We start from the raw sequence: 27768 nt of genomic DNA on the forward strand, positions 1-27768 counted from the left end.
AGGAACAGCAGAGTTCGGTAACTGGGGTAGGCAGAATAGTGGCCTCCAACTATGTCCACTTCCTATTCTCTGGAACCTGTGAATATATTCCCTTATATAGCAAAAGTGACTGTTCATATGTGATTAAATTATGAACCTTTAAATAGGGAGATGACTCTGGATTATCCAGGTGGGTACAATTTAATCACAAGGATCCTTATAAGCGAAAGATGGAGGTACTAGTCAGTAACAGAGATACAGCATGGTGAGAAAGACTCAGCGGGGCACTGCTGGCTTTGAAGATGGACGAAGAGGCCATGAGCCAAGGAATGCTGGAAAAGACTAGGAAGCGGATTCTCCCCAAGAGCCTTCAGAAGGAATCCATTCTGCCAATACCTTGATTTTAGCCCAATGAGACCCATTTTGGACTTCTAACCTCCAGAACTGTTAAATTTGTGTTGTTTTAAGCCACTAATTTGCAGTAATTAGTTACGGCAGTAATGGGAAATTAAAACAGTAACCAAACAACCCAACTCAGGTGAGTAGAACAGGAAATGATGGAGTTTGGCAGGTCCCTTGATTACCTTCACTATAAGTCATTGTTGTATAGACTTTGTTACAAAAGATGGACAACTGTTAGGTGGCAAATGGGCCAGACAATCAAAAACATGACGAGAGCTTAGTTTCGTTTCATTTCAAGGGCCAAGTCAACGTGTCCAGCATTAGCTGATCAGGTGAAATGACACTTTCTGAAAATGTGTCAGCAGTGGTGAGACATCACTGGTAGCCCTGAGAAAGCGTCAAAGGACAGATATAGTTAGTTTTCCAGGAGTAGGGAGATCAATGCCCCAAGTAATGTGTCCTCTTTTAACACAAAACCAAGGGCCAACTTTTGGCAGGAGGTACAAGGCTCCCTCAGTGGACTAGGCATAAGCTTTGCCACCTCCAAGTTACCTGCTGGCTTCTACATCAGGAGTGTAAAATCCTCCACTTCCGCCACACCATGATGGGGGATACATTGGAATTTCCATTATGATGACTACTGCAGGTGGTAGTCAGTGATTAGGGAGAGGCAGGCTTGATAGCTTAATTCTGTTTGTTTTCATCAAAGGTGGGCATCTATGCGACTGACCTAGACAGTCTGATAGGCAGCGACAATTTGTTTTTACAGTCTGCAGCCCCAAAGAGTAATGTCTTTAATCTGTCAGTCAGCACTCTTCAGTGACAGACCAGACAGCTAGACCACTGGCAGCAATTCAGGGGCCAAAAGATCAAAGTGAGTGTTGGCCAGAGCTATGAGAACGGCCTTCAGTTCTGTCCACAGAGGAGACTATGTCTGCTCTCGTATCTACATACCTGGAGAGCCACTGCGGCCTGCTGGAGGCCGAAGCCAAACCATGAGTGAGTTAAGCCCAGCCTTTAAGGGAACATCTGTGAAGCAAGGACCCTACTGACCCAGTGAATGTGCCTGAGGTGACAGGGAGGGGCAGAGAGGATAAGGTTTCAACCAGAGAGTAGCTGCCAGTTCTTGTAAAGCTGAGCTGCTGCTGGGGCTACACAAGCTGTGATCCCGAGAACAGGGCTTCCATTTGAACAGAAAGGCCTGATTAGCCAGGCACCTACTGGCCCCAACACCCAAAGGGTCTGCTAGGGTGCTGTGATTCGCTTCTTTTCCCCCTAAACCAAGTTTCTTCAGAGGAATTTTAAATTCTGGCCTTTCCTGTGTCCTGAATCTGAGACGGACAGGAGACATGCGCTTTTTTAAGACTAAGTTGACATGGGCCTTTGGCCTGAGTTGGCTCACTGTCCCCGAGGTCTGGAAGCCTGTCACCCAAGAAGCCTGGGCTGTTCCTTCGGCTCAACGTCATCCTGGTTCCGCGGCAGGTCGGCCTTGTGTAGACTAACACAGGCCGTCCAAAAACTCCTGATGCCAGGCTAGGCCCTGGTTCAGAGAGCAAGTGCAGTAACCTCAGCCCCCCACGAAACAATACTGAAAAACAGTCTCAGAGAAAGAATGGTTACATTTTTCTATCTGAAGAAAAAAAGGTAAAAATTACAAATGATGTCGTTTAAGTTACACAAAGGAGTACAGAGCGAAAGATGTCTGCCTCACTACCTTGTCTTCTGCTCTCTCTCACGAGGCAGCCACTGCTATTTTCTGTCCTTTCACATTATTTTTATGAGCGCACGAACACATCTGTCCTTTCTACTTCCATCTCGAGGTCCCCGTCGGTCAGGCATGGCCTCGTTGCTCTGAACCGCGCAGCCCGGGGCCGCACGACGCCCCGCAGCGACTCGGCATCTGGCCGACCCGCACCTCCACTCCCACGCGCCCGGCACGGACGACCCCAGGGCATCCTCCCCGGGCACACACACCGCAACGCCGCTAGACCCCAGGAGGCGGAATCGCTGAGCCACGGAAACGCGCGTTTAAAACCGAAAGACAGCACCACCCCCTCCAAGAGGTGCCGACCAGCAAGCGAGATGCTCGCGCTCTCCAGAGCTCTCCCAGGGCACTACCAACTTTCCGATCGCGGGGAAATTGGCACCCGAAAGTTTCGACTTGCATTTACCTCGTCATCTGTAAGGCGGACCGTCCCTTTGCATATCTAAACGCCCTCTGCACTTCCAACGCCGCTTTGGGAATTTGCTTCGGGGCCCAACGCCCAAGTCGCTCTGTCCCTTTTGCCCCGACTTAACATGGCGCTGACCGCAGCTACTTCCGAGATCCTGGAACACCAAATCGTCCCGGCCAGCATCAAAGAGGGCGTCCAAGCCCGCAGCCTCCAATCTGCGCACGCTCTGCTCGCCTCCACGCGTCCACTCTCGATGGCCGTCCGCCAGGTTCCGCTCTAGCCGCCGCGCTCGGTGGTTGCCACCGCCCGCCAATCGCAGGGCCCGGACGCCGCTGGCCCCGCCTCACGGATCAGCTGAGGGATCCGAGATGTCCGTTGACAGCGGCGGTGGCGGCCGTGCGGCCGGTTCCGGGTTCGGCGCGGGGCGGGGGGTAAGAGGGCGGCGGGCGCGGGCGGCCGTCAGGACCCGGGGGAGGCTGGCGGCGCGGGCCGCGGCGGCGTGGCGCGGGCACCGAGGAGTAGCGGCGGGCCGCAGCCTTTGCCTTCGCGGGCCGGGTCTCACCCGACGTTTCCGGGTTTCGTCAGATGTGAAGCCGATGGAGCGGCCGGGGGAAGGCGAGCAGCCGCCTCAGCAGCAGCCGTGGGGGAGGCTTCTCCGCCTGGGCGCCGAGGAGGGCGAGCCGCACGTCCTCCTGAGGAAACGGGAGTGGACCATCGGGCGGAGAAGAGGTGCGGGGCGGGGAGCGGGCGTGGGAGACGTGGGACGGACTGGGGGCGAGCCGGGGACGGGTCCGGGCACGGGGGCGGGGACCGGGGACCCGGGATGGGGGCGGGCGACGGGGTCCGAGTGCTGGTGGACTGGATCCGGGGCCTGAGAGCGGGGGCTGGGCGAGACCGGGCCCACCGGGCTGTGGGAGGCTCCTGGGCGGGGCGCGTTCTGCTGCCCCGTTTTTCCGGTGGAATGGGCCGTCGTGTAACAGCTGCCGTTTATTCACGTATTGGTCGGCCCAGTTACTTCTGCGTGTTTCATGCAGGTTATTTAATTCTCACTGCAGCATTATGAAGTAGGTGCAATAATTTATCCCCTGGAATGCAGTTTTCTCAAGGGTATTACTACCCAAAGCATCTTCTCTGACCTTAATGGAATGAAATTAGAAATAAGTAGCAGAAGGAACACCGGAAAATCCACAGATATGTGGAAATTAAATAACACTCTTAAGCCACCAGTGGGTCTAAGAGGAAATCAAAAGGGAAATTAGAAAATACCTTGAGATAAATAAAAATTTAAAGTACCAAAACTTAGGGGATGCAGGTAAGCAGTGCTCAGAGGGAAATTTATAGCCGTAGGGAGCTACATTTAAAAAAGATCTCAAGTCCCAGCTCCTAGAATAGGGCTGCTCAAATATTTGTTGATGCAATGAACGTGGGAAGCTACGGTCTTGAAGAAAGTCCTGCAACTAGTGAGAGGAAGAGCCCTCACCCCCCGCGCTTGCTGCCTCTAAACTCCTAGCGGCCACCTGGTGATTTAACCTCCCTTGTAGCTTTCCTTCGGGGAGTGAAGTGCACGATCAGGCCAACAAAAATATTTCGTTTTTCTGCAAATTAATAAATTGTCACACTGATTTTATACTTTAAGCAAGAGGTAATGAGAAAGATTAGTGTTTAAAAGCACATGTTCTTTGCTTTCATTTTACCCATCATGATGCACCTGTACCTGTTTTTTGCTGGGGTTTTTTGGGGAGGCGGTCTTAAATCCCAATATCAAGTTCATTTTTTTTTTACAACTTTAAAAATATTGACATATCATTAGAAACTTTTCACGATGCATTGTCTTTAGTTGGTGTGAATGGAAGTTTGGTGAAGAGCAGAAGCCTGGAGACCACCACCCTCACACCCCCTAGGCCGCCAGCACCACCACCACCGCATAACCTGCTTTGGGCTAATTTACCTTCTGGTGCCTTTGTAGCTACTTCATGGGGTCACTGTGAAGATTAAAGGAGATCGTGAGTGAAGTGCTTAGAAGGAGCCCGGCTGAGAGTTAGCACTTAATGTTAGCCATTGTTATTATAACACAACACTGTAGTATCATTTTACATGCTAATACAAGGAGCAAAAATGTGTTGTTGAGTTGATTCTTAATGGAAGTCCTTTCCTCGACTATATTAACCTTTCCAGCAAAACGTAGAGTTTGCTGTATTAGTCTGCCCGGGCTGCCATAACAAAATACCACAGATCAGGAAGCTTAAACAGCAGAAGTTTATTTCTCACAGTTCTGGAGTCTAGGAAGTCCAAGATCACGGTGCCAGTCAGTTTGTTTCCTGGTGAGAACCCTCTTCCCGGATTGCAGGCAGCTGCCTTCTCGCTGTGTCCTGGCCTGCTGGACCAAGAGATCTTTGGCGTCTCCCTCTTATAAATGCCTCAGCCCTATCAGATTAAGGCCCCACCCTAATGATGTCATTTAACTTTTATCTTTTGCAGGCCTTCTTTCTAAAGACAGTCACTTTGGGGGATAGGGTTTCAGGTTGTAGAACTAGATTTATTTTAACACTGTTGCACACCTGCTATATACAAGGCCTTATTTTGAGGAAAAGGAGGAGCTGAGTTGACGTGTGTGGAAGGAAGCAGGGGTGCTCGCCTTCCCAAAGAGCTTCCCATTCTCGGGGAGTGGCAGAGATGTGTACCAACCATGGAGAGAGTAACCAACTGAACGACAAGCAGGGCAAATACCAACAGGAGAACTTTAGCAAAGGTATTTCAGTTCTCAGTTGGAATGCTGATGTCCAGGTGTGGAGAAACCTAGTAAAACCCCACTCCGGTGACAAAGCCTGGTGACCAGCCTGGGTCTGGGGCTGCAAGGAGACCATCCTGGCGGTTTTGCTCAGCGCAGTGGGACAGTCTTGAACACGGGTGAAATTCGCCTTGGATAAATGTAACAAAACACTCCCCATAATGTAGAATGTTTGTGCCACTAAGATTTCTAATATTTAAGGTTTACAGAGGCATAGCTCACACATGGTAAAATTCACCCCTTTTAGGTGTTCAGGGAGTTTTGAGAAATGGACGCACCACTGCGGTCGAGATGTAGAGCATTTCTATCACCTCAGAAAGTTCCTGGCGGCCTTTTGGAGCCCGTCCCTGCCCTCCAACCCCAAATCCTGGCGCCACCGGTCTGATCTCTCCCCCTGTGGCTCTGCCTTTCCAGAACGCCGTCTAGGGCATCGCGCTGTGTCGCAGTCTTTGGGTCTGGCTGCTGTCCCTTGGCTGGTGCTTTTGAGGTTCATCCTTGGCGGTTACACATATCAGTAGTTTGTTCCTTTTCGTTGCTGGGCGATTTTCTGCGTGTGTTTATTAATTCACCACCAGTTGATGGGTACCTGTACTGCTTCCCACGTTTGGTTATTAAAAAATAAAGCTACTGTAGGGAATTACCTGGCGGTCCAGTGGTTAGGACTTTGCACTTTCACTGCCGAGGGTGCGGGTTCAATCCCTGGTCAGGTAACTAAGATCCTGCAAGCCGCAGGGCGCGGCCCAAAATAAATTAAAGGTACTATAAACCTTAGTAGCTGTGGTGCAAACCTGTTATAAACAGATTAGTGACTCAGTATTAAAACACTCCTGAAAGCTTTTATTCTTTTGATTTAAGGAGAGAACAAAGCATTTGAGGGTTTTCCTCTTGGATTTGATGAGGGTATAACGATTGTATTGAGCTAGAGATGCATCCCCCTTCTGTTTTAAATTTTCTTAAACGCGTACATGTGCCTATGATAATTTACTCAGTCATATTTTCTGTGACTCTGTCATTGCTTTAATTTTGTGATGATTTATGAAACCTTAGGTTACACAAAAGAAATTAAGGACTAAGATACTGAAGATATTTCATAAGCCCCATAGTTTTTGTAAAGTTCTGTAATAATCATATTTTTCAAATATGCATATGTGTGCATATTGTAGAAGACCAGGAATTTGATCAAATATTTATCATATTTTTACAGTATGCATATGTGTGCATATTGTAGAAGACCAGGAATTTGATCAAATATTTATCATATTTTTACAATACGCATATGTGCGCATATTGTAAAAATGTCACCAAGAAGCAGCCGATGTGTAGCTGGAGGTGTTGGTGGCGCATATCCTCTAGGTAAGGAGGAGTCAGAAAGGTTCAAGACATAGTTCTTGTTCCCTTACTTTGGATTAACACTTAAATGCTTTTTTAAAAGTTTCTTTGTACTTGATTAAGTGCTGTCTCCTTAAGTGGGTACAACGTGGGTCTTGACTTCCAGCCGCATGCTTTGGTTAAGCAAAGGGCGGTATCGTGCCCGGTACCCAGGGTCGTATCCAGCACGCCCCCCTCGCTGTTTTAGGTTGTGACCTTTCATTCCCCGGCAATAAACTGGTCTCTGGAGATCACTGTAAAATTATAGTGGATGAAAAATCTGGTCAGGTGTCGCTGGAAGATACCAGGTAAGCTCTTTCTGAACTTCTTTCCTCTTGTAGCTTCAGAAAGCCGACTTGAAGCCAGTGAGTGCAGAGAAGAGACAAGGGCCTGCTTTCTATAGCTCAGTAGTCCGATAGGGTCTCCGGGTACTGGGAGATGTATTTTCTGGTTTCCAGGATGGGCTACTTAGTGACACTTTGGTGTCTGTGACCATTCTTAAATGTATTCAGGTTAAAGCTCAGAAATAAGACTTAAAAGGCAGTGATACATTTTGGGTTCTTGCAGACCTATTCAAGTTAGACTTCCCCAAATCAAGAAGTCTTTCTTTTTTTCTTTTTTTTTTTTTTTTATTATTATACCACATAAGTAGTACATGAAAGTGAAAAACTTTCCAAAATTCCACTCACCCACAAAATACATACGTATTTATTTTGTATTAATGAGATTATACTGTTATACTGTGTATCTATTTTACTTGTAATGTTTGCAGAGTGCTTGTCGCATCAGTATGTCTAGGTCCATCTCGTCTTTTTCGTTATTATATAATAACTTGTTGTCACCTCCCTTACTGATGGAAAGTTATTATTTTGACTTTTTCTTATTATAAATGACACTGCAGTGACTCTCCTCCAAAACTCTTTCCATTCATGTCTGATGATTTTCCTGGGGTAAGTTTATGGGAAGGAATGCTGTGTGGAAGGTATGCGTGGCAAACGGCCATCCAGCAGTGTGTTGAGAGCACGCCTTTCCCGCAAGGTGATTTTTTTTATTGTTGTGAAGGTCAAGTGCTATGAGATTCTTTGGTAAGTAGCAGTTTGAGGGATAGAAGACCAGGAATTTGGTTTTTTTAGGAAGAACGGATGCTCCTTTTCCTCCTCTGATAGGTAGCAGGTCAAGTCCTTTATTTCTCAGCACAGTGTACAGTAACAGTGCTGGTTCCAGAGGCTTCTTTCTGCCTCAGGCCCTGGCTCTCCCACACTGGCTACAGGATAGTATGTGCTTCCCAAGGCTGCTGTAACGGTTACCACAGGCTCAGTGGCTTAAAACAACACAAATCTGTGATCTTATAGGTCTGGGGGCTCAAAGTCCTTCTCAGGTCTCATTGGTGTCGGCTCCTTCTGGAGGCTCTAGGGGAGAAGCCGTCCTCTGTCTTTTCCAGCTTCTAGAGGCTGCTGCCTTCCTTGGCCGAGGTGGCTGGAGGGGCGGGGGTGTTCCGGGCAGGAGGAGCCACAAGTGCAGAGGCGCCGAGGTGCAATCAGGAAGACCCCGACGTCCACGCCGGAGAGACTGGACTTCAGCCTGAGAGCAGTGAGGAGTCACCGAGGGGTTTAAGCGGAAAAGTGAAACCAGACTTCCGGGTTAGAAAGAGCTTGAGGATAGGTCGTGGGGAGAGCCTGGCAGCAGAGGCCGTGGCAGTGCTGCAGCAGCTCTGCTGGTCTCTCTAAGTGGGGCTTTACTGGGAAGGCAGCCCAGCCCTCCAGGGACCTGCCACCTGTTGCTGAGGAGTTGGGACGGAGACAGCGTGACCGTGCAGCCTGAACTATTTCCTGCCTGGCCCTTTACAGAAATCTAAAGTAGTGGCAGTCTGCTCAGAGGGAAAGGTGACGCCTCTTCAGCACTGGGGGCCTTAGGAGTGGGGCCGTGGAGTTGGGGCCCGTGTGGACTGAGTGCCTGAAATGGGCGGGGCGGGAGGGCTTGCTCAGTTGCCAAGTTTGGCTTGTGTCCGGTGCGCTCTTCCCCTTGCCTGCGGGGTTGTCTCTGTCCACTCGGGAGCCCCTCCTCAGGGAGGTGCCTCCTGTCCCGCCTGACTGAGGCCCCGGAGTCTCCTGGCCATGCCTTCCCATCCAGCACTGTGGTCCCTGATTAACTGGAGTGACTTCCCAGCAGCAGGGACCGCGCCGTCTTCCGGTCGGTAGCCCTGCGTCGATTTGCTTTTGCCCAGAGCCCATCTCGGAGGAGGGTCAGTGCTCATGTGAGGAGTGAACTGAGCTGGGCCGCGGCTGCCGGAGCAGGGTTAGGCCTGTCGACAGAGCGTGGTGCAGAAGCAAGAGAGAAGCTGGGAATCAGAGCACGTGCTGCTGGTGGGCGTCCAGGGCTCCACCAGGAGGAGAACGTGGGGCTGGCACAGCGGAGGCGTTAAAACACTTGACACACCATTGGGCTGTGAGTGAGGGGGCAACAGGCAAGGTTCTTCTCAAGAGAATTGTAAGGTGGCACGAGTATTTACATCATTCCTATGAGTGTTTTATCATTTTCAAAGTGGTAGTATTGAACTGCTTTCCTACTGGCTGTAGAAAAGGAAAATTTTAACTCCAAGTTGTTTTAAGTAGGATAAATTGCATTTTTGTTCTCCCTACAGCACCAACGGAACGGTAATTAACAAGCTGAAGGTTGTTAAGAAGCAGACTTGCCCTTTACAGACTGGGGACATCATCTACTTGGTGTACAGGAAGAATGAGCCAGAACACAGTAAGGGAGGGGGTGGTTCCTGGGCTGGACTCACGGGTGGTGCAGCAGGGGACGCTGCCACAGCTGGGAAGCATTGTGGGAAGAGGCTGCTGAAGCAGGTATTTCCTGAAGGAATGTTAGCGCTAGCTGCATCCCCTTTTTCATTCATGTGCATTCTTGGTGTGGGTAGTGTCTGTTGAAGAATGGGAGCGTTGACCTCGTGGGCTGAGCCCCAGCCATTCTTCAGAAATACCACTGTGGCCGTGAGCCACGGTCTCAGTATGGTAGCCAGGGAGACGGGGTCGTGGGGGCGGTGAGGAGGGCACCTGAGTGAGAAGAATAAGGCCTAGAATGGGGGCTGGAGGCCACAGACAGCTCTGCTTTGGGAGACTTTACGGGAGACAGCAAAGGTTAGACGGGATTCTGTGAGGGCTTTTCCAGCTCTGAGCATCTGCGCCTGTGTTGGTGGGAGAAGAGTGATGCAGGACGGGGAGAGTTGGGGGGTCCTTCGAAGGTTACCCCAGAAGTAGGAAGAAGAGGGCCGGTATCCCCTAGACTGTCCTCAGCAGTCACAGCCAGCCCCCGGCCACAGGGAAGGAGCTTGTGTCCAGTCCTGGTGGTTTGAAATAACAAGACACAGACTCACCCCTCCTCATCGCTTTGCTTGCCTTAGTCTGCCTCCTGACGCCAGGCGGTTTTCTGAGGCTTATTTATTTTAAGTTTGGTTCAGATGTTTTGGATCACTTGCTTTAAAATCCCTTAAACCGTTGGATGTGGTTACTAGCTGACAAGTCGAACTAGTCGACAAGGGCGAAGTGACCGTGACGTGACGGGAGGGAGCAGAAGAGAGAGATGAGCTCTCTCCTGACGCGTGGCGAGCGCCACTCTGATGCGGTTACTTTCCTTCAGACGTGGCATACCTCTACGAATCTTTACACGAAAAGCAAGGCGTAACACGAGACTCCTTCGGTAAGTGAGATCCTCGCAAAGGAGCGGGTGCGTGTGCTGACTCTTCATCCGCTGGAAGGTCTTCCTGACGCGGCGGTGCTCCCCCTGCGCCCTGACTGTGTTATTATGCCCCTGCTCCTTTGTGCTTCCAGAAGCTAATAAAGAAAACGTGTTCCACGTGACCAAAGATACCTCAGGTGCAGGGCGAGGCGACGACCCCCAGGATCCCCAGGTCCTGCCGTCGCCACCCGCCACTCAGGTGTGCTTTGAGGAACCACAGCCATCAACGTCCACATCGGACCTCTTCCCCACGGCCTCTACCTCTTCCATGGAGCCCACCTCTGCAGGGCGAGGGCCTGCCTCCAGCTCCGGTGAGATGGGGATCTCAGGGTGGTAGCTGCATTGCTCTTTGTTCACTAATCCTGCCCTGCATTGTTACGGAGACAGACAAGCCACTGAGGAGTTCAGAGGTGGTGTCAGGCATCAGGCTGTCAGTAGTAAGATTTCTGTAGTAGTAAATGTTGTCTTGTTCCATCCCCAGGAGACAGGCTGAAGGGCAGGGACTACAATACTGTGGTACTCTTTACAGGTTATAATTCATATACTGTAAAAATCACACAAAGTGAACCCTTCCGTTTGTTTGGGGTTTTTTTTAACGACATCTTGGATTACCTGCGCCTGGTTTGAATCAGTGACGCTTTGAACTGCTGTCTCTTCTTCTGAGGCAGGTGAGTCAGAATGTCTCTCGTTTGTCCCTCTCACAGGCTCGAGAGGTGCAGACGTCTCCCCAAAAGGGTGTGGTCCATCTGTGGCAAGTGATGAAATCGCCAGCTTCCCTTTGGCTCTCTCTGAAAGAGAGGGGGCATCCTTTTCTCCGTCGGAACCCCAGGATCAGGAGGAGTTGGAGCCCGTTAAGAAGAGAGTAAAAGCAGGTCAGAGTCTGGTGGTTGCGTGTAGCCTTGGGGCGCCGGCAGCACCATCCCATCTGAGCCTGTTGGGGCCCCACCATCTGCAGAAGCCGGAGGACCCTGTCTTCAGCTGACACCTGTGGTACCTCAGCATCTTCCAGATGGCAGTCTGGGCCTTTTCTCTCCTGTTTGTACCATCGGGATTGAACGGTGTTTACTGTCAGGATATGCTGTTGGTCTGGAAACCACATTCTGGAGTTGCAGCTCTGTCCTGATACAACAGCCAGTTTTTAAGAGTATATTATCTTTAAGTGATAGTTTGAACCTTCACGTTAAAGATGATTTTGAGAAAAATCTATACTCTAAAAGTCAAAGTTAAAAAGTTTGTAAAAAACTTTTGGGAATGTTGTTGGGAGGACAGTAGCTGTGAGGCAGGCCTGAGAGCTGCCCCTGGACTGGGGCAGTGTGACAGGAGGGAGGGCCTCGGAAAGAAACTGCATCATCTGATGCACTGAGCGGAAAATTGAGTTGATTGGCCTGGGGAGGTGTGGGATGAGTCAGCAACAGGTACATAAAAATAAGTATGAAGATGGAGCCACTTTTAACTCCATCAGAAATGAAAAATTGCATAAGGAAGAAAATAATACTGTGTGAGCAGTGAATATTTAAGCATAATAATATAAATACAATATACTGAACCAATAATTGTGTTAGAATAATATTGGGAAGGAGACCCAGAGGGGCAGAGTCCTTCTCTGCTGTAATGGATGTCAGGAGATGATGTCTAAAATCCATCAGCCTAAATGTAGCATGACAATTCAGAAACACAGAGGTCCGGACCAGGAGAAACAGAAGACACGAAAGTTGCTTCCCCAGAGGAGGGAGGGTGACGCTGAGGACAGGCTGGGGCAGAGGGCTGCTGCTTTGGTTTTCTTCTAAATGTTTGACTTTTTAAATTGTAAGTATTTTTTTAATTAAAAAATTTAATCTATGATTATAAAAAAAGTAAAACACACTGGCAGAAAAAAAAAAGTTTAAGCTCCTGGTAACATTTGAGGATCTGTATTTTCCAGCACTTTCCTGTGTGCATATGGGTCACATTTTTTGTTTGTTTAAACAAAAATGACTTTACACACAAATGCTATTTGACACCTGGCCTTTATCTCTCACCTGTGTATCCTGAGTGTCTTTTTTATGCTGTTAACTATTATAAAACAAAACTTAAACATACTGGATTATGAGACTTACTTTGAACCTTTGTAAAAATGCCCTTTAAAATACAGTGAGGGAATGGCCATCATCAAAAAATCTACAAACAATAAACGCTGGAGAGGGTGTGGCGAAAAGGGAACCCTCTTGCACTGTTGGTGGGAATGTAAATTGATACAACCACTGTGGAGAACAGTATGGAGGTTCCTTAAAAAACTAAAAATAGAACTACCATACGACCCAGCAATCCCAGTACTGGGCATATACCCTGAGAAAACCGTAATTCAAAAAGAGTCATGTACACAGTGTTCACTGCAGCTCTATTTACAATAGTCAGGACATGGAATCAAACCTAAGTGTCCATCGACAGATGAATGGATAAAGAAGATGTGGCACATATATACAATGGAATATTACTCAGCCATAAAAAGAACGAAATTGAGTTATTTGTAGTGAGGTGGATGGACCTAGAGTCTGTTATACAGAGTGAAGTAAGTCAGAAAGGGAAAAACAAATACCGTATGCTAACACATATGTATGGAATCTAAAAGAAAAAAAAAAGTTCTGAAGAACCTAGGGGCAGGACAGGAATAAAGATGCAGACGTAGAGAATGGACTTGAGGACATGGGGAGGGGGAAGGGTAAGCTGGGACGAAGTGAGAGAGTGGCATGGACATATATACACAACCAAATGTAAAATAGCTAGCTAGTGAGAAGCAGCCGCATAGCACAGGGAGATCAGCTTGGTGCTTTGTGACCACCTAGAGGGGTGGGATGGGGGGGTGGGATAGGGAGGGTGAGAGGGAGATGCAAGAGGGAGGGGATACGGGGACATGTATACGTGTAGCTGATTCACTTTGTTATAAAGCAGAAACTAACACACCATTGTAAAGCAATTATACTCCATTAGACATGTTTAAAAAAAAAAATACGGTGATGGGACTTCCCTGGTGGTCCAGTGGTTACAACCCTGAGCTTCCATTGCAGGGGGCGTGGGTTCGATCCCTGGTCAGGGAACTAAGATCTCGCATGCCCCACAGTGTGGCCAGTAAATAAATAAGTAAAAATTTTAAATTAAAAAAAATACAGGGAGGACTGGGCCTCCTGTCCACAGGTTAAGACGTCTGTAAAACCAAGAGACGGAGCGCACTTCCTCCATGGTCATGACATTGAGAACATGTCCCTTTCCCTTGTAGACGGGGAGCCCACCCTGAACCTGCCCATGCTGGTCGCAGACCCAGGCGGAGACCCCCAGAGTGCCCTTGACGTCAGAGCCGCGACCGTGAAGCCAGACAAGATGGAGGAGACGCTCACGTGCATCATCTGCCAGGACCTGCTGCACGACTGTGTGAGGTACGCCCGCTGAGGTGACCATAGCCATTCTCCTTGTGTGGCCGATGAGCTGAAAGCCGGGCCCGGTGACTGAGGCTGCGCGAGAGCCCGCGAGATGCGTGCAGTAGCTCTGACCTCAGTGGCCAGGTCCACCTCAGCTAGAGCAGGGGAGCTGTACCGAGTGACCAGCATCTCGTGGTTAAGGGAACACGGTAGTTAACCTGGAGCAAAAGTGCCAGAACGAAGATCTCTCCTTGCTTCTCTGTGGGAACTTAGTCTGTCCGCAGTTCGGCTTAAATGCGAGTCTTTGCCACCCACACCCAGTGTCTCCGCTCTTCCCGTTCCTGGTGGCCCTGGCCACCAGTGGTCCCTGGCCCTCCGGGAGCACAGATTGCCACGTGGCCCCCGTCTCTTGTAGCTGACAAGCGCACAGCTGGAGCAGTTGCAGTCGAACGCTGTGTTTTTGCGCGGGGACTGCTTCTCAGGCGGGTTGTGGAAGGCAGGCGGCGTGCCGCTGCGTGAGCCGAGGTGCAGCCCTGCCAGCCGCGGGCCCCACCACGGCGTGGGTGGAGCGCCCCAGAGCACAGGCCTGAGGCCCTAAGGAGTCGAAAGAGTGTGGGGCGGGGGGCAGTTGGCCCATTCTTCTGCTTTGTACCCGAACCTCAGTCTGAACAGGGCCACGTCCTCCTTCGGGGGAAGAGGCAGCATGGCCCTGGGTCCCTGCTTCTCACACCCAGTGCCCGTCCTGTGCCCTCAGCCTGCAGCCCTGTATGCACACCTTCTGCGCTGCCTGCTACTCGGGCTGGATGGAGCGCTCTGCCCTGTGCCCCACCTGCCGCTGTCCAGTGGAGCGGATCTGTAAAAACCACATCCTCAACAACCTGGTGGAGGCGTATCTGCTGCAGCACCCGGACAAGAGGCGCAGCGAGGAGGACCTGCGCAGCATGGCCGCCAGGAACAGGATCACGCAGGACATGCTGCAGCCCAAGGTCAGGAGGGCCTTCTCCGACGAGGAGGGGAGCTCCGAGGACCTGCTGGAGCTGTCGGATGTGGACAGCGAGTCCTCGGACGTCAGGTGAGCCGCGTGGGCGCGGGGCGGGCGGCGCGGGTCTGACTGCCCCCAGGACCTGCTGGTCTGGGCCGCTGCCGAGGTGCGATCCTGTGGCCCAGGTGCCTGTGATGAGGCTTGCTCACTGCCCTGCCTCCTGTGACAGCCTCTTTTTTTTTTTGTATACGTGGAATATTTATTCTATTATTTTGTTGCTTATCTGTATATTTTTTCTAGTTTATTATGATACAACTGACATACCGCACTAAGTAAGTTCAGGGTGGACAGCATAATGCTTTGGCTTAATTATTGTGAGAGGATCGCCACAGTAAGTGACACCCTTTTGTTTGCTGAGTCGTCATCAAGTGCCTTGATTCACAGGCTGAGACAAACTCCGCAGAAGCACACTTACTCTCTGTAGCTTGTCTAGTGACCATACGTCCTGTACCGTAAGCTGCAGTACTTATCATCTGTCAGGATGTTATTGTAGAAAAGCCACAGTCACCTGGCAGAGGGTGCAATCCTAGGAGACCTTATTTTATCTGCTGTAGAATGTTGTTTTTTTTTTCATAAATTTATTTATTTTATTTATTTATTTTTTGGCTGCGTTGGGTCTTCGTTGCTGCATGCAGGCATTCTCTAGTTGTGGCGAGCTGGGGCTACTCTTTGTTGCGGTGTGCAGGCGTCTCATTGCGGTGGCTTCTCTTGTTGCGGAGCATGGGCTCTAGGCCCACGGGCTCAGTAGTTGTGGCTCGCAGGCTGTAGAGCGCAGGCTCAGTAGTTGTGGTGCACGGGCTCAGTAGTTGTGGCTTGCGGGCTCTAGAGCGCAGGCTCAGTAGTTGTGGCACATGGCCTCAGTAGTTGTGGCTCATAGGCTCTAGAGCGCAGGCTTCAGTAGTTGTGGCACGCAGGCTCCATAGTTGTGGCTTGTGGGCTCTAGAGCGCAGGCTCAGTAGTTGTGGCACACGGGCTTAGTTGCTCCGCGGCATGTGGGATCTTCCCAGACCAGGGCTCGAACCCGTGTCCCCTGCATTGGCAGGTGGATTCTTAACCACTGTGCCACCAGGGAAGCCCTCTGCTGTAGAATGTTGATGTTTCCTGACTTGGAAGTCCAGGGTATGAATTTTTGTGTTGAGGCCATAATATTTAAAAAGACAAAACCGCTCCCCCCCTCCTCAGTTTATTATCTTTGTTTCTTTCCCCAAAATTTAGCACATAATGGTCAAGCAAAAAGAAAACCAAAAATCACTTTAGTGTGAACATTTTATTACGTATTCATCTGGCCATACATATGTGTATTCATACGTACTTATTTTTTTACCATTTGAAACATTTCTTTGTAATATTTTGAATTCCGGAACAAAGCTGCAGTGCATGGCCTGCATTTACAGTTCAGTGCACATGTCCAGTCATTTCTTGGAGATAAGTACATGGAAGTAGGATGCTCAGGTCTGGAGTCTCACTGAGGGGACGCCTTGCTGGACTTCTGGCATCTGTCATGAAATGCCCGTCAGAGAGTCCTGGTGTTGGTGCCCCACAGGGTATGCGGAGGGACAGCAGTGATCCCTGCGACACGCGGAGTAATGGGACAGACAGGTATCTTATTCCCATTTATATGTTTTTCTTACATATGAGGCTGAATGTCTTCAGTGTTTCCGCATTTTCTAGTCAGGTCTCGCCTGTCCTTCCCGTTGGTGGCAGGCTCGGGCAGGCGTCCTCTGACTGAGATGAGGGGAGAGTCCGTGCGTGCCTTTCCTGCAGATTCTGTTTTACCATCTGCAGATTTGAAAGCTCAGCTGAAGTGCATACAGCTGGGTGAAAGCCCCTGATGACAGCGGCATCCAGCCCTGGCGTGTTCTGCTCAGATTTTAACGAAGGGAAGGGTGTGCACTGGGCGGGCCTCACACCTGTGAGAGCGCGTCCTGCCCAGTGTGGCGACAGGGTGGCTTTGCCCCCAGGGATGGCTCAGGGGGGCGAGGGGCAGGGAGGAGACATCTCAGAACCCCAGGAGTGGCTGAGGGCTCTGGGAACGTGCGGGAAAGGGGGGCTGGGAGGTGGCGGGGAGGAGAGCCTGCCGACGGCTGCTGTGCAGGATGGGCGCCGAGCCGTCCTTCCCTTTTGCACACACCGGGTGCAGCACCTAGTGCAGAGCTGAGACATACAGGCAGGACAAGGCCCGTGAGCGGGGATCTGGGTCTTGTCCCGTCACCAGGGCTGGGCCGTCGTTGCCACCACCCTTACACACGGCCAGAGTAGATGTCTCCTCATTCCTCCGAGCTCCGGGTTTTCTTCCCTTGCAGCCAGCCGTACATCGTGTGCAGACAATGCCCCGAGTACCGCAGGCAGGCGGGGCGGCCCCTTCCCTGCCCAGGGCCCGGCAGTGAGCCAGGGGCACCGCAGGCCCCTGGGGATGCACCATCGACGTCTGTCAGCATCACGACAGGTGAGACGGCCACACCTTCCGTGCTGTCCCGACCATTCGGGAAGCGGGTGGCACTTCTGCTGGCTCCTCCCTGCTCGAATAGCTCGTTGCTTCTCATAACCTGTTTGGAGCTAAGAGACCAGATAATTAACTTCATTTATGGGCCTCGGCTCCTGGACACACCCGAGGATTCAGTCCTGATTCTAACACTTACCCCTCACCCCACCCAGCCCACTGCCGCAGGGCAGTCGGCATCCCCCGTGGCGCTCACCAAAGCCAAAAGGACCATCACACACAGGCCCCGCCAGTGAGGGGCTGGCCTCTTCCCAGCAGCAGGACATGATGTTCCCAGAGCCGCCCTGAGCTATCTGTTCGATGCCCGTTTCAGTGGGCAGGTCCCCAGGTGCCATCAAGAAAGGGAAGGTGGACACGTGGACTTGGTTTGTGGCCCCGCGTTGTAGGGCCTGGCCTCTCTGCGACCGTCAGCCTGAGCCTGTCAAGAGGCCACTGACCTAAGGATTGCGACCCAGAGCCACGTTCTTAACCTCTGCCACGATGCTGTGCCATGGCTCTTGGGGGCTTCCTTGTAGGCCCCTCGGGTGGGGATGGCTGGGGCAGCGCGTGGAAGGCCCCACTGGGACCGTAGAGAGCGTGAACAGGCAGAGCCTCATGCGGTGCGTGAGTGACCGGGGGCCGGGCCACGTGGACACAGCTCCTGGTTCAGGGTCAGCCAGCAGGGACTAGAGAAATCGCTTTACTGTTTTCTGGCCTGCCCTTCCTTTATAGGAAACGGTAGAAAACCTTCATGTGATCTTTGAAATCTTGCTACAACTACTGAACCAGGAGATAACTTCGGTCATTTTTCAATCTATTTAAACTTCTTAGTTTGAGCTGTAGACCGTCACTTGGCTGTAGGACAATAGGCCCGAGTTCTGTCCGGGTTTTCCTGTAGGTCTGTGTCCTCGTGCATACCTTATAGCTGCCCCTCTAGGTGTGGTCTGAGCCGCTCTTGCTGCCCGTGTGCTGGCGGCACCAGCCTGAGCGTCCTATCTGTTCCACAGCCCAGGACTACGTGTGCGCCCTGCAAGGAAGCCACGCCATATGCACCTGCTGCTTCCAGCCCATGCCCGACCGGAGGGCGGAGCGCGAGCGGGACCCCCGCATCGCCCCCCAGCAGTGTGAGTGAGGGTGTGGGTGTGCGCCGTCTCCCCAGGGCCCCTCCCCACCTCGGAGCCGCTCCTGTGTGTCCTTCCAGCTCAGGTTTCAAGAAGAGTGTCGTGGACTTCTCTGTGTGGTGTGAAGTAAGGGCGCAGCTCTGTTTCCACCTGCGTCGTCAGGTGTCTCTGTGGGACCACGTTGAATAATGTATCTTTTCCCACCGGTTGATAACCCCGCCCCCGTCACACACTAAGTTTCCACACACGGGGGCTCTCTTTCTGGCTCTTGTATCTGACGTGTGTCCCCACAGTAGTTCTCCAATGTGTCATTTTATTCTATTCTATTCCATTCTATTCTGTTCACTGTGTGGCTTTCTGGACCTCAGATCCCCGACTAGGGATTGAACCCGGGTCCAAGGTGTCCCTTTAAAGTCTAACGGATGAACTATATGGCGCTTTAATTTACAGTCTTCGGATCACTATGAAAATCGAGCTGGTCATTTATTTACCAGTTCCTTGAACCTTCTCCTCGCCGGGTGGCTGACTGGTGCTTGTGCTCTGTGTCCGCAGGTGCCATCTGCCTGCAGCCCTTCTGCCACCTGTACTGGGGCTGTGCCCGGACCGGCTGCCTCGGCTGTCTGGCCCCGTTCTGCGGTAATGCCGGCCCTGCCATCGATCACCGCCACCTTCCCGTGTTCTCTCGTGCACTTGAGGCCAGTGCTGGGCTGGCCGTGTGCCAGAGGAGGGAGAGGCCACGTTGGTCGCCACGAGTTAGCCCCTTTTCCTGGCGGTCTGCATAGGTTTGCGAGCATCAGTGAGGGGGACACTGAGTCATGTGCGAGGACCACCCCCACTAAAAAATCGTGTCCGGACTTCACGACCCCAGACCAGGGGCTGCGGACTGGCCATTTCTGGGGGGAGAGGAATGGAAGTCCTTTTACTTTTTCTCTGTTTGAAGTTGTATTTTGTCATGGAACTTTTTATTCTTTGTAGACTCCATAATGAAGGCAATTTGGTTATCTTAACTGTCGGGTGAACGGTGCTTTCGTAAAGTGTGTATGAAACGGATAACACTGCTTCCCTCCGTCCTGGCAGAACTCAACCTGGGCGACCGGTGTCTGGACGGGGTGCTGAGCAACAACAACTACGAGTCGGACGTCCTGAAGGTACAGGCCCGGCGAGGCCAGCGGGAGGCCTTCCAGGACCCGCCAGTGACCTCATGACTCTGCACTTCTGACTAGTGCTGCCACTGTGTATCTGCTTATCCCTATATTCCCCCCAAATAGGTATTCCTTCATACCCGTCACACAAGAAGCCGCAAGAATTGTGTCCCACAGTTCCACCTCCTGCTCGGCCTGCGCACAGTGGCGCAGGGGGCGCGGCCGGCCCTCGGGTGGAACCAGGACTGCCCTCTCGCTCTCTTCCCGCGTTTCAGGGGGCAGCCGGCTTTTAGAACTTCAGTGCTTAACGGGCACGTCAGTCTCTTGCCGGGAGTCTTGCCTTCACCTGGATTGTGCGCGGCGTCGGCCGCCAGGGTGAATGGCAGGCACCTCCTCAGCATCGCGGTACTCAGGCTAGATGTCCACGGGGCACTTTCTTGTAGGTTTGCACAGAAGGAGCCAAGCAGCTCCACGTGTCTCGAGGGCAGAGCACAGATCCAGACCCCTGGCTTCCTTGTCACGTGGTCATGGGCCTGTTTCTGCACTGTGGCCACTCCGGCCAAGGTTAGGTGTCTCGCTGCTCCTGTGCTAGGAATGTCTGCAGAATTTCAGAGAGAGTGTGGTAACTCTTACACACGAGGTTGTAAAGCTAGCCTGCCTTTTGAGACTCAGAAGAAGCACCTTGGACAAAAATCTTGCGCAATAGTGTGTGGATGTGATACCGTGTCTGTCCCAGGCCTCCTGGTCCACGAGGCTATCTGGGCCGTCCAGGCTGTGGTCCTGGGAGCAGGCCCCCTAACTGCATGCAGTGCTCGCCCCCTGCAAGTGCTCGCCCCCTGCAAGTGCCCACCACGTTCAGGTGCTTGGCTTTACCCACCTTCCAGGGCCTTGTATGAACTGTCAGCCCTCTTTGCCATTTTAATGTTTCTTCCTCCAAGCTTGTGTTTCTTCTCTTGCCCGTTTCCCTGTTACAGAATTATCTGGCCACCAGGGGTTTGACGTGGAAAAACATGTTGACTGAGAGCCTTGGGGCTCTACAGAGGGGAGCGTTCCTGCTGTCTGGTAAGCCTCGTTGTGCCTGCTCTCCCGCACCGACAGTGGTGCTTTCCAGGGCAGCGCTGCCTCTGGTAAACCAGCCACACCCGCCAGGCTGCACGCTGGCAGTACTGCTTGTCGGCTTTCCCACGCTCACACCTGCGACCTCCCCCCACCCTGGCAGACACACACAAAGGTCCTGCTACTCTTGGGTTTCTTTTTTTATGTTGGGTTTGAGTCGACGTGACATATTCTAGAATCTTTTCTCGCACAGGGGAGGGAAGGGGCACAGCTGGTTAGGTGTTGGCCCTACCGCTTGTCAGCGCTGACATCCTGGGGCTGGTTGTTCCCAGACCCTCGCGGTCCTTGGTGCCTGTCCCTCAGTGCGTGGGTGACTCAGTGAAGGCTCGCCCCCTCTCCCAGGGACACCCAGTGCGTTGTGAAGTGTGAATTTTTGTCACTAAGGGAGGGTGCAGAAAAATCAGCAAGTGATTTTTTTTTTTTCCTAAGACATGAATTATTATGAAAGACTTGAGAGGTTTGCTGGGAACGCTTCTAAGCTATTTTTGGACACATTCTAGTGAATGTCTTGGGTTTTCTCTGCTGCAACGGCTCTGTGTGGTTGGGTCTTAAGTCCTTTTGCTTTTTAATAGCTATTTTTATAAATGACGTGGTTTACAAAGAAAATGTAAGTGGTACAAGGAAGTCTGAAGGATAAAGTGAAAATCATTAGAAATCCCACCACCTAAAAATATACCCAATGATAATACTTTCACGACCACCCTTCTAAATATACGTACCCGTGTGTGTATAATTTGTATAAATGAAATCCTATCGGATATGCTTTTAATAAGCTATTCACTCACCAATATATCTTGGACCCTTCCTATGTCAATAAAGATCTATACCATAATTTTTAGTTAGCATTCTGATACCATTGTTCATTTAGCCAATTCGTTAGCAAAGGATATTTAAGTTATTTCCAGCTTTTCACTATTTGAAACAACACTGAAGCTGTCAAGCATGCAGTTCTGTAGGTTTAACGATTGTCCCCTTAGGATAGTAAGCAGGGCTGCTGGAGACAGCATGCAAGGTTGAGGTGTGCCTGCGGCCTGAGGGCCAGCATCCCCTGAGCCCGTCAGCTGCGTGTTTGCCTTCTAGGCCTTGTAAATATGAAAGAGGCAAACGGTGAGGTATCATTGTTTTATCTGCCATATTTGATTATTAATGAAATTGAAGATCTTTTTGTTTTACGGGCCATTTGCTTGTCTGTGCCCTTGGTCCATATTTATGTTAGGCTATTTGGACTTGGGAGCTATGGATTTGTGTGATATCTTTGTTAATTAAGGGCACAACACATTGTCATTTGTGCTGAAAATACGTTCTCTGCTACTTCATTAGTATTTCATTTTTGTTGTACATGTTTCCATTGTGATGTTTAAACTGTAGGCAGTCACATTTACAAATCCTTTCCTCTGTGCCGTTCGGTTTTCATGTCATAGTTGGAAATAGCTCAAGAGAAGAACATTCATTCCTCTTAGTACTTTTCGAGATTTTTTTGAATATTTGAATTTTTAATCCAGATGGAATTATTTTGCCATAAGGAAGTAAGTTGGAATCTAGGTTGGTTTTGTTCTCGTGTTCCAAATGTCCAGCCCTTTGTCTCTGGCCTGTCTGTGGATCAGTGCACTCGTCCCCCAGCAGTTTGCAAGGCCGTGTCTATTCTGCTGCCGTGCCTGTAAGAGGCTGTGTTCCTTCTAGATTACAGAATCACCGGGAACACCGTGCTGTGCTACTGCTGTGGCCTGCGGAGCTTCCGCGAGCTGACCTACCAGTATCGGCAGAACATCCCTGCTTCTGAGCTGCCGGGTAAGGAGACCCCTTCCCCTACCCCCACCTGGCCCGCAGCTCAGTTCTCTTTGCATTGGCTCCTACTCTCCTTTGCAATAGCTAGGTAGCCTGCGTGGGCCTTTGCTCTGTGTTCTTAGCGGACGTCTGCGTCGGCCAGGGACACGGGCGGGTCTCAGGGCCGTCCCTGCCTGGTGCCTGCTCAGGCTCTGGGTCTCTGAAGCAGGCTGCTAAGACAAGATGCCCAAAAACGTCCTGTGGGCAACCGGAGTCATCCCATTTCTAACCTGGGTTTTCAGTTGAACCTTTTTTTCCTTTCCTGGAGAACAGTGCAAGGAAACAAGCTGTGAAGTGTGACGAAGCACTGTGCGTTTGAGCTGCAGTGTCTCTTTGGCCTTGGCTTAAATTCACTAGGCTGAGTCTGTGAGTGTGGTATGTGTGTCACACGTGTTCACTTTTTTCTCTCCCTAGTGGCCGTAACGTCCCGTCCTGATTGCTACTGGGGCCGCAACTGCCGCACTCAGGTGAAGGCCCACCACGCAATGTGAGTGCGGCACGGGGGCGGGGGCCGGGCCAGGGCTGAAGGAGTCCCCTGCAGAGAGGCAAACCCACGCTTTCCCTACAGGAAGGTGCTCTTCTTTAAGTGTTTTGGCCAAGTTGATATCGCAGCTTTTAGGGATGTGAGGGAACTAGTCAGCTCTCTACTTATAAACTAATTTAGTTGTCATGCTTTTATAAAGTCACATAGTATATATCAAGAAAAGATCATCACTTGGACACTCTGCTTTTCTGTTGTCTCATTTCATGAAACGTTGGCATACAAACGTTCACCTCCTGCTCCACCTCCGTGTATCCAGGGCACAGGCGGCCATCCCCAGCCCGCGTTCAAGGTTTAGCACTTTCCGAATCCGTGGCTGAGGTCACTGAGAACTCCCATCCCGAGCCACGCCGCCGTGCACCTGGGTCTACCTTTGGTGCCGTGATGGCTCGCAGGCTCTTGCTGGGAGTCTCCCATGGGGTCTTTAGAGGCTGTTCACGTTGACATGCACGCTGCCACGCGCGGTGGCCCGTGGGAGCAGGCTCGCCTACGCTTTCAAACCATAAGGGAAGCAATCACATAAATGAGTCCCGTGGATGGGTGCTGTGTGGGGCCACTGTAACCCCAAACAGCCATTTGAGGCTCAAGTGGAAGTACCTGAGAGAGCGCCCCTGGCTCAGGAGTCATCGTGAGGGCTCCGGGAAAGGCGGCTGCCTCTGAGGGGTGGAATAAAAAGCTTGCTTTGTATGCGAGCATTAACTGTGTGGAAGAGACCATTTTATTCTAAGAAAAGAGATTTCAGTAGTAACGGGCTAACCTTTCTCAGTAAACACTTGGTCAGGGCAGCAAAGACACAGTCGTCTTCTTGGAGAGGAGGTGGCCTCAGCCCCGCCAGGTCCCCCGCAGTGCCTTGGGGATGCTTTGAGTCTCTGGGAATTACCTAAATGTTCCACTTACATTTTAAAATTTAAAAAGGAGAAAAGAGGCTGCGTTTGGGGCTAGTTTCTTTGATGGTATGAGACACAAGCCCTTGCAAGCCCCCAAGCACAGGGTTGCTTCTCCTGTAGCTGCCCCAGGCACAGTTCAGACTTCCTTTGTTGAATGTGTCTCTGATGCCCTCTTGTGTATTTCACCGTTGTCTCCCTGCAGGAAATTCAATCACATCTGTGAACAGACGAGGTTCAAGAACTAAGCATCCAGGGAGGCAGCACAATGGCTTGGGAGTATTGCCGGTCAATGACACGTGTCTCAGAAAATACTGAATACAGACGCTTTAAGGGCATTTCACAGTCCCCCTCAGGGGACGCCGGGGGTCTCTGCGTCGGGCACTCTGGTGTGACCTTTCTCTTGTGGAGCGAGACCCTCTCGGCGAGAACCCCTACCAGTGGCGCCCAGAGCCCTGGGCCAGAGCAAGAGCCGTCAGCCGTCCCCTCCTGTTGAAGATGACCATGAGGTTTGCTCTCTGTACCTTTCCCACAGCCACGATCAAAGCAGACATTTCTCTTCAAGAAAAGTGCCCTGGGAGAAGGGGAGTTTGTCAGAAACGCTGTGCTGTTTGAGGGAAGGGAACAAAGTTTCCAGCCGGGGCACACACAGCGGCTGACCTGTGCACTTTCATAGGTTTGGTGCTCATCTCCTAATAAGACTTAAATATCGCAAACTGTAGCACAAATGATATAACTTATAATTTACAAGTTGACTAAAATGGGAGATAGTATGATATTTGAAAGAATAAGCATACGTTTCTGTTTATAAAAGAAAAATCATCAGACGTCCAGGGACCCCGGCGCCGAGGGCGTGCTTGGGTCACTGCCACTCCGGGCTCCTCAGCACAACTGCAGCCCCGCCAACCTGTCTGGCCTTCTTCACTCCTCCCCTGTGGCCGGGGCCGGGGTGGCCCAGGGACCTGGGGTTCAGGTCGTCCCTGGTGGCGCCCCGGCCCGCCTGTAGCAGCTTCTTCCCACCGAGAGCTTCCGCAAGTCCTTGCCCTTTCCGCCTGCTATGGGTTTGCCGTGTCATCTGGAATAATACTTGAAATTTTATTGTTTAAAAAAAAAAGTTTTTTATCGTTTGTTGAAATCACCCGTTACGTTTGTTTGCAAAATTGTACCTTTTTTGCTTCTTCTCAGGAATACGATTTTCAACTTTGTGTTGCTCTTGATACAGACTCTGAGAAGCAGCGCTCCGTGGAAGAAGGCCTCCTTCCTGCGTTCTAATAAACAAGCCGTGTCTGTTTCTCTCCCCGGCATGTTCGCTCGTGTCTTGGTTGTGACGTGCCCCTTCCTGTCACGGTGTGACCGGCCGCAGGCGTCGCTTGTTACCTGCTGACTGACAAAGAGTCCACCCGAGCTCTCCACTTGGATTAGCCTTGCAGGCCCTGCAGGCGTGTGTGACCTGGGGTCAGGGCCCGGGTCTGAGCATTTGGGAAAAGGCACGGGTTCCCTTGAATCCGCCAACCCCGACTTGGTCCCAGGTTGAAGGCACGGCTTTGTGTCTAAGCCCCGGCCTGGCTCGTGCAGGCACGAGGCTGGCCTCCATGCTTAGGACCTTGACTCATCCCCCCCCACTTCACTTCTGACCCTGACCCCTCCCTCAAACTAAGAACAGAGACGCAGGCCCCGTAGCAGATGCAGCAGCTTTTGTGGCCAAGGCTTAAACACGCAGCCTTCCTTGGGCTACGCCGGATCCGTCAGCGACGGGCAGGGCATGCGCCGCGTCAGACTGCTGGTCCACGGTGCTGGCTGACTGCAGTGGAACTTGGATTCCCCACTTCTGACAAGCACACCGGGGTCAGAACAGAGCTTCTCAGCTCTAACCTGAGGCAGGAGCCTGGGCCGGGGTGGTGGTTCTCCAGGCTTGCTGACAAGCTGTTTTACAGGGCACACCGTGCGGTGTTTCTGCGACTTTTCTCTACTTCCTGTTCCGTGACACCTCCCCCCGCCCCCCGCTGCATCCAGCCCACAGTGGGTTGGAGCCTGCTGTGTGCTCGTGTCCTGGTGGCTCAGCGCGTGCCGGACGACTCCCGTGTGCTTGTGGCCGGCTCCTTGGGCCCCGCCCGTGTCCTCACACAGCCTTGCTCAGCCCATCCCCAGACCCGTGTCCCTCTTGGGCTCCTGGTGCCCCGTCAGAGGGGCTGGCCCTGCCCACGCTTCCCCTCTGCTGCGCACCCTCCAGGGGCTGCACACTTGCCCCTCCTGGCCTGTGGGTTCAAGCTCCCAGGCAACCGCCCGCAGTCCTCTTCGGGCCAGCCTCTGTCAGCACTCCTGGTGTGACCAAGGACCCAGCAGGTCATCTTAAATACCTCATAGCTGACAGGATTGGAAGCACAAGCCCAGATCTGAGAGCCCCAGCATGACATCGGTGGATCTTGCCCCAGGGAAGTGCCCAGAGAGAGTGGATTCTGAGCCAGCCCTCTATCAGTGGGGGCCCTGCAGCCAGACCAGTCTTCATGCAGCCGGCAGAGAAGACGCCCAGCAAAGCTCAGGCTCTGAATCAGGATTGCTGCTGCAGAGGGCACCAGCAGCCCAGCACCAGGCAGCTGACCTGTGCTCTGGAGGAAGGAAGAGAAAATGGGGGATGGATTGGGTTTGAAAGTCCAGAGCGAGCCTGACTTCCAGCGCGGCTGGATGCAGGACCCTTCTCTTCCTGTGTGTGGTGGCCGCTTCCCAGACCTCAGCTTTCCTCCAAGCTGACACAGGTGAACTGGTGGCCTCCCCAGCAGTTCACACAGAAGCCTGTCCCTGACCCCAAAGCTGATGAGCAGGCAGACCCAAGCCTCTCACCACCTTCTGGCCGCCAGCACCCCGTAAGCAGGTGGGGCTGGGGGACGGCAGGCTCCAGTGTCACCTCCGAAAAGCAGACTGGCTGCTGGGCCAGGCGGCCCGCCAGAGCTCAGCCCATCCCAGGCCTGCCGCTGACGGGAACCGTGCTGCTGGGTCTCGGTTACGCCCCCTGGAAGTGCCGGCCTGCGGTGGCATTCGTAGCTCCCTGCAGAATTAAGTCCGAGGCCCTCAGCCCACAGGGCTGCCACCCAATCTGGCCTCCGTGGCTCTGTCTCCTCATTCCCACCCCTTTCCGGCCCCTCTGAGATGGAAGCCACGAAGTACGCACCGTGAGGGGTGTTGAGGACCCCCCAGTCGAGCCATCCAGCGCTCCCTTGGGCGTGCCACGTGCCGGTTCGTTTCTCTGTTGCGAGTGGACGTCCTTTCCATCCTGTCCCTCGGGACGCTGGCAAAGCAAATGCAGCAGAGATGAGCTCTGCACGTTCCTTCCCACTCTCAGCCTCCGCCCTGGGCCCCAGTGGAGCTGGGAAGCTGGAGGGAGGCCCAGCCCTGCGGATCTGCCAGCTGAAAGTCCTGACCTGCAGAAGGACCTCGTGGCCAGCTCCCAGGGGACAACTGTCACCATCTCAGGAATGACTCCTGCCGGTAACTGAAACAGCCCTTCAGAAAATTGTGTAAACTTGGAATTCTCAAGTTATGATTAAACAAAGGTAATAAGCACCCAGGACTCAGCCCTTCTTGATAAACGTGTGCATCTGGCCGTTGCCTCTGCTCCCGAGGGCGTCTACGACTGTACCTGTAGGTTCTCTGCGGTGCTGCCTTTGATCCGGTCTGTGGACCTCACTGTTGGTAGCTTGAAACTGGCCCCACTAGGAGTATTTACACCATGGAGATGGGTAAATGCTGCAAATCAGGGTCATTTTGTTGTTTTTTTCTGGAG

The 27768-nt window shown here is 52.0% G+C and overlaps 1 protein-coding gene and 1 long non-coding RNA gene across 9 annotated transcripts; one reads left to right on the forward strand and one right to left on the reverse strand.

Annotated features, from left to right (window-relative positions):
• Positions 1 to 776: 776 nt before the first annotated feature.
• CHFR (checkpoint with forkhead and ring finger domains) lies at positions 777 to 27768 on the forward strand. 8 transcript variants are annotated; one of them, XM_036824059.1, is made up of 17 exons: positions 2912 to 2986; positions 3141 to 3284; positions 6920 to 7019; positions 9353 to 9462; positions 10351 to 10410; positions 10542 to 10760; positions 11154 to 11321; positions 13703 to 13859; positions 14596 to 14913; positions 17187 to 17329; positions 18370 to 18486; positions 19036 to 19119; positions 19561 to 19631; positions 20600 to 20687; positions 22422 to 22529; positions 22980 to 23052; positions 24196 to 24296. In XM_036824059.1, the coding sequence occupies exons 2-17, from the start codon at positions 3152 to 3154 to the stop codon at positions 24236 to 24238; spliced, it is 1992 nt and encodes a 663-aa protein (XP_036679954.1). In that variant the 5' UTR covers positions 2912 to 2986; positions 3141 to 3151; the 3' UTR covers positions 24239 to 24296. The 8 variants fall into 8 exon arrangements, 5 of the variants coding, with proteins under 5 accessions (XP_036679952.1, XP_036679955.1, XP_036679953.1 ...); XM_036824058.1 differs by having other exon boundaries at positions 784 to 3284; positions 22980 to 23032; XM_036824056.1 differs by having other exon boundaries at positions 785 to 3284.
• On the reverse strand, positions 3281 to 6911 carry LOC118880382. Its single transcript, XR_005016268.1, has 3 exons — positions 4824 to 6911; positions 4504 to 4537; positions 3281 to 3691 (listed from the first exon to the last, which is right to left on the reverse strand). It is a non-coding gene; the product is annotated as an uncharacterized LOC118880382 (long non-coding RNA).

The sequence above is a fragment of the Balaenoptera musculus genome, chromosome 14, assembly GCF_009873245.2.
Source record: "Balaenoptera musculus isolate JJ_BM4_2016_0621 chromosome 14, mBalMus1.pri.v3, whole genome shotgun sequence".
Lineage (NCBI taxonomy): Eukaryota > Metazoa > Chordata > Mammalia > Artiodactyla > Balaenopteridae > Balaenoptera > Balaenoptera musculus.

Excerpts from the sequence above, each read along its gene's own strand:
- CHFR (XM_036824056.1), top strand. The coding sequence starts at position 2,924 with ATGTCCGTTGACAGCGGCGGTGGCGGCCGTGCGGCCGGTTCCGGGTTC. Across the intron at positions 3,285-6,919 it reads GACCATCGGGCGGAGAAGAG|GTTGTGACCTTTCATTCCCC; the intron begins GTGCGGGGCGGG and ends TCGCTGTTTTAG. Across the intron at positions 7,020-9,352 it reads GTGTCGCTGGAAGATACCAG|CACCAACGGAACGGTAATTA; the intron begins GTAAGCTCTTTC and ends TTCTCCCTACAG.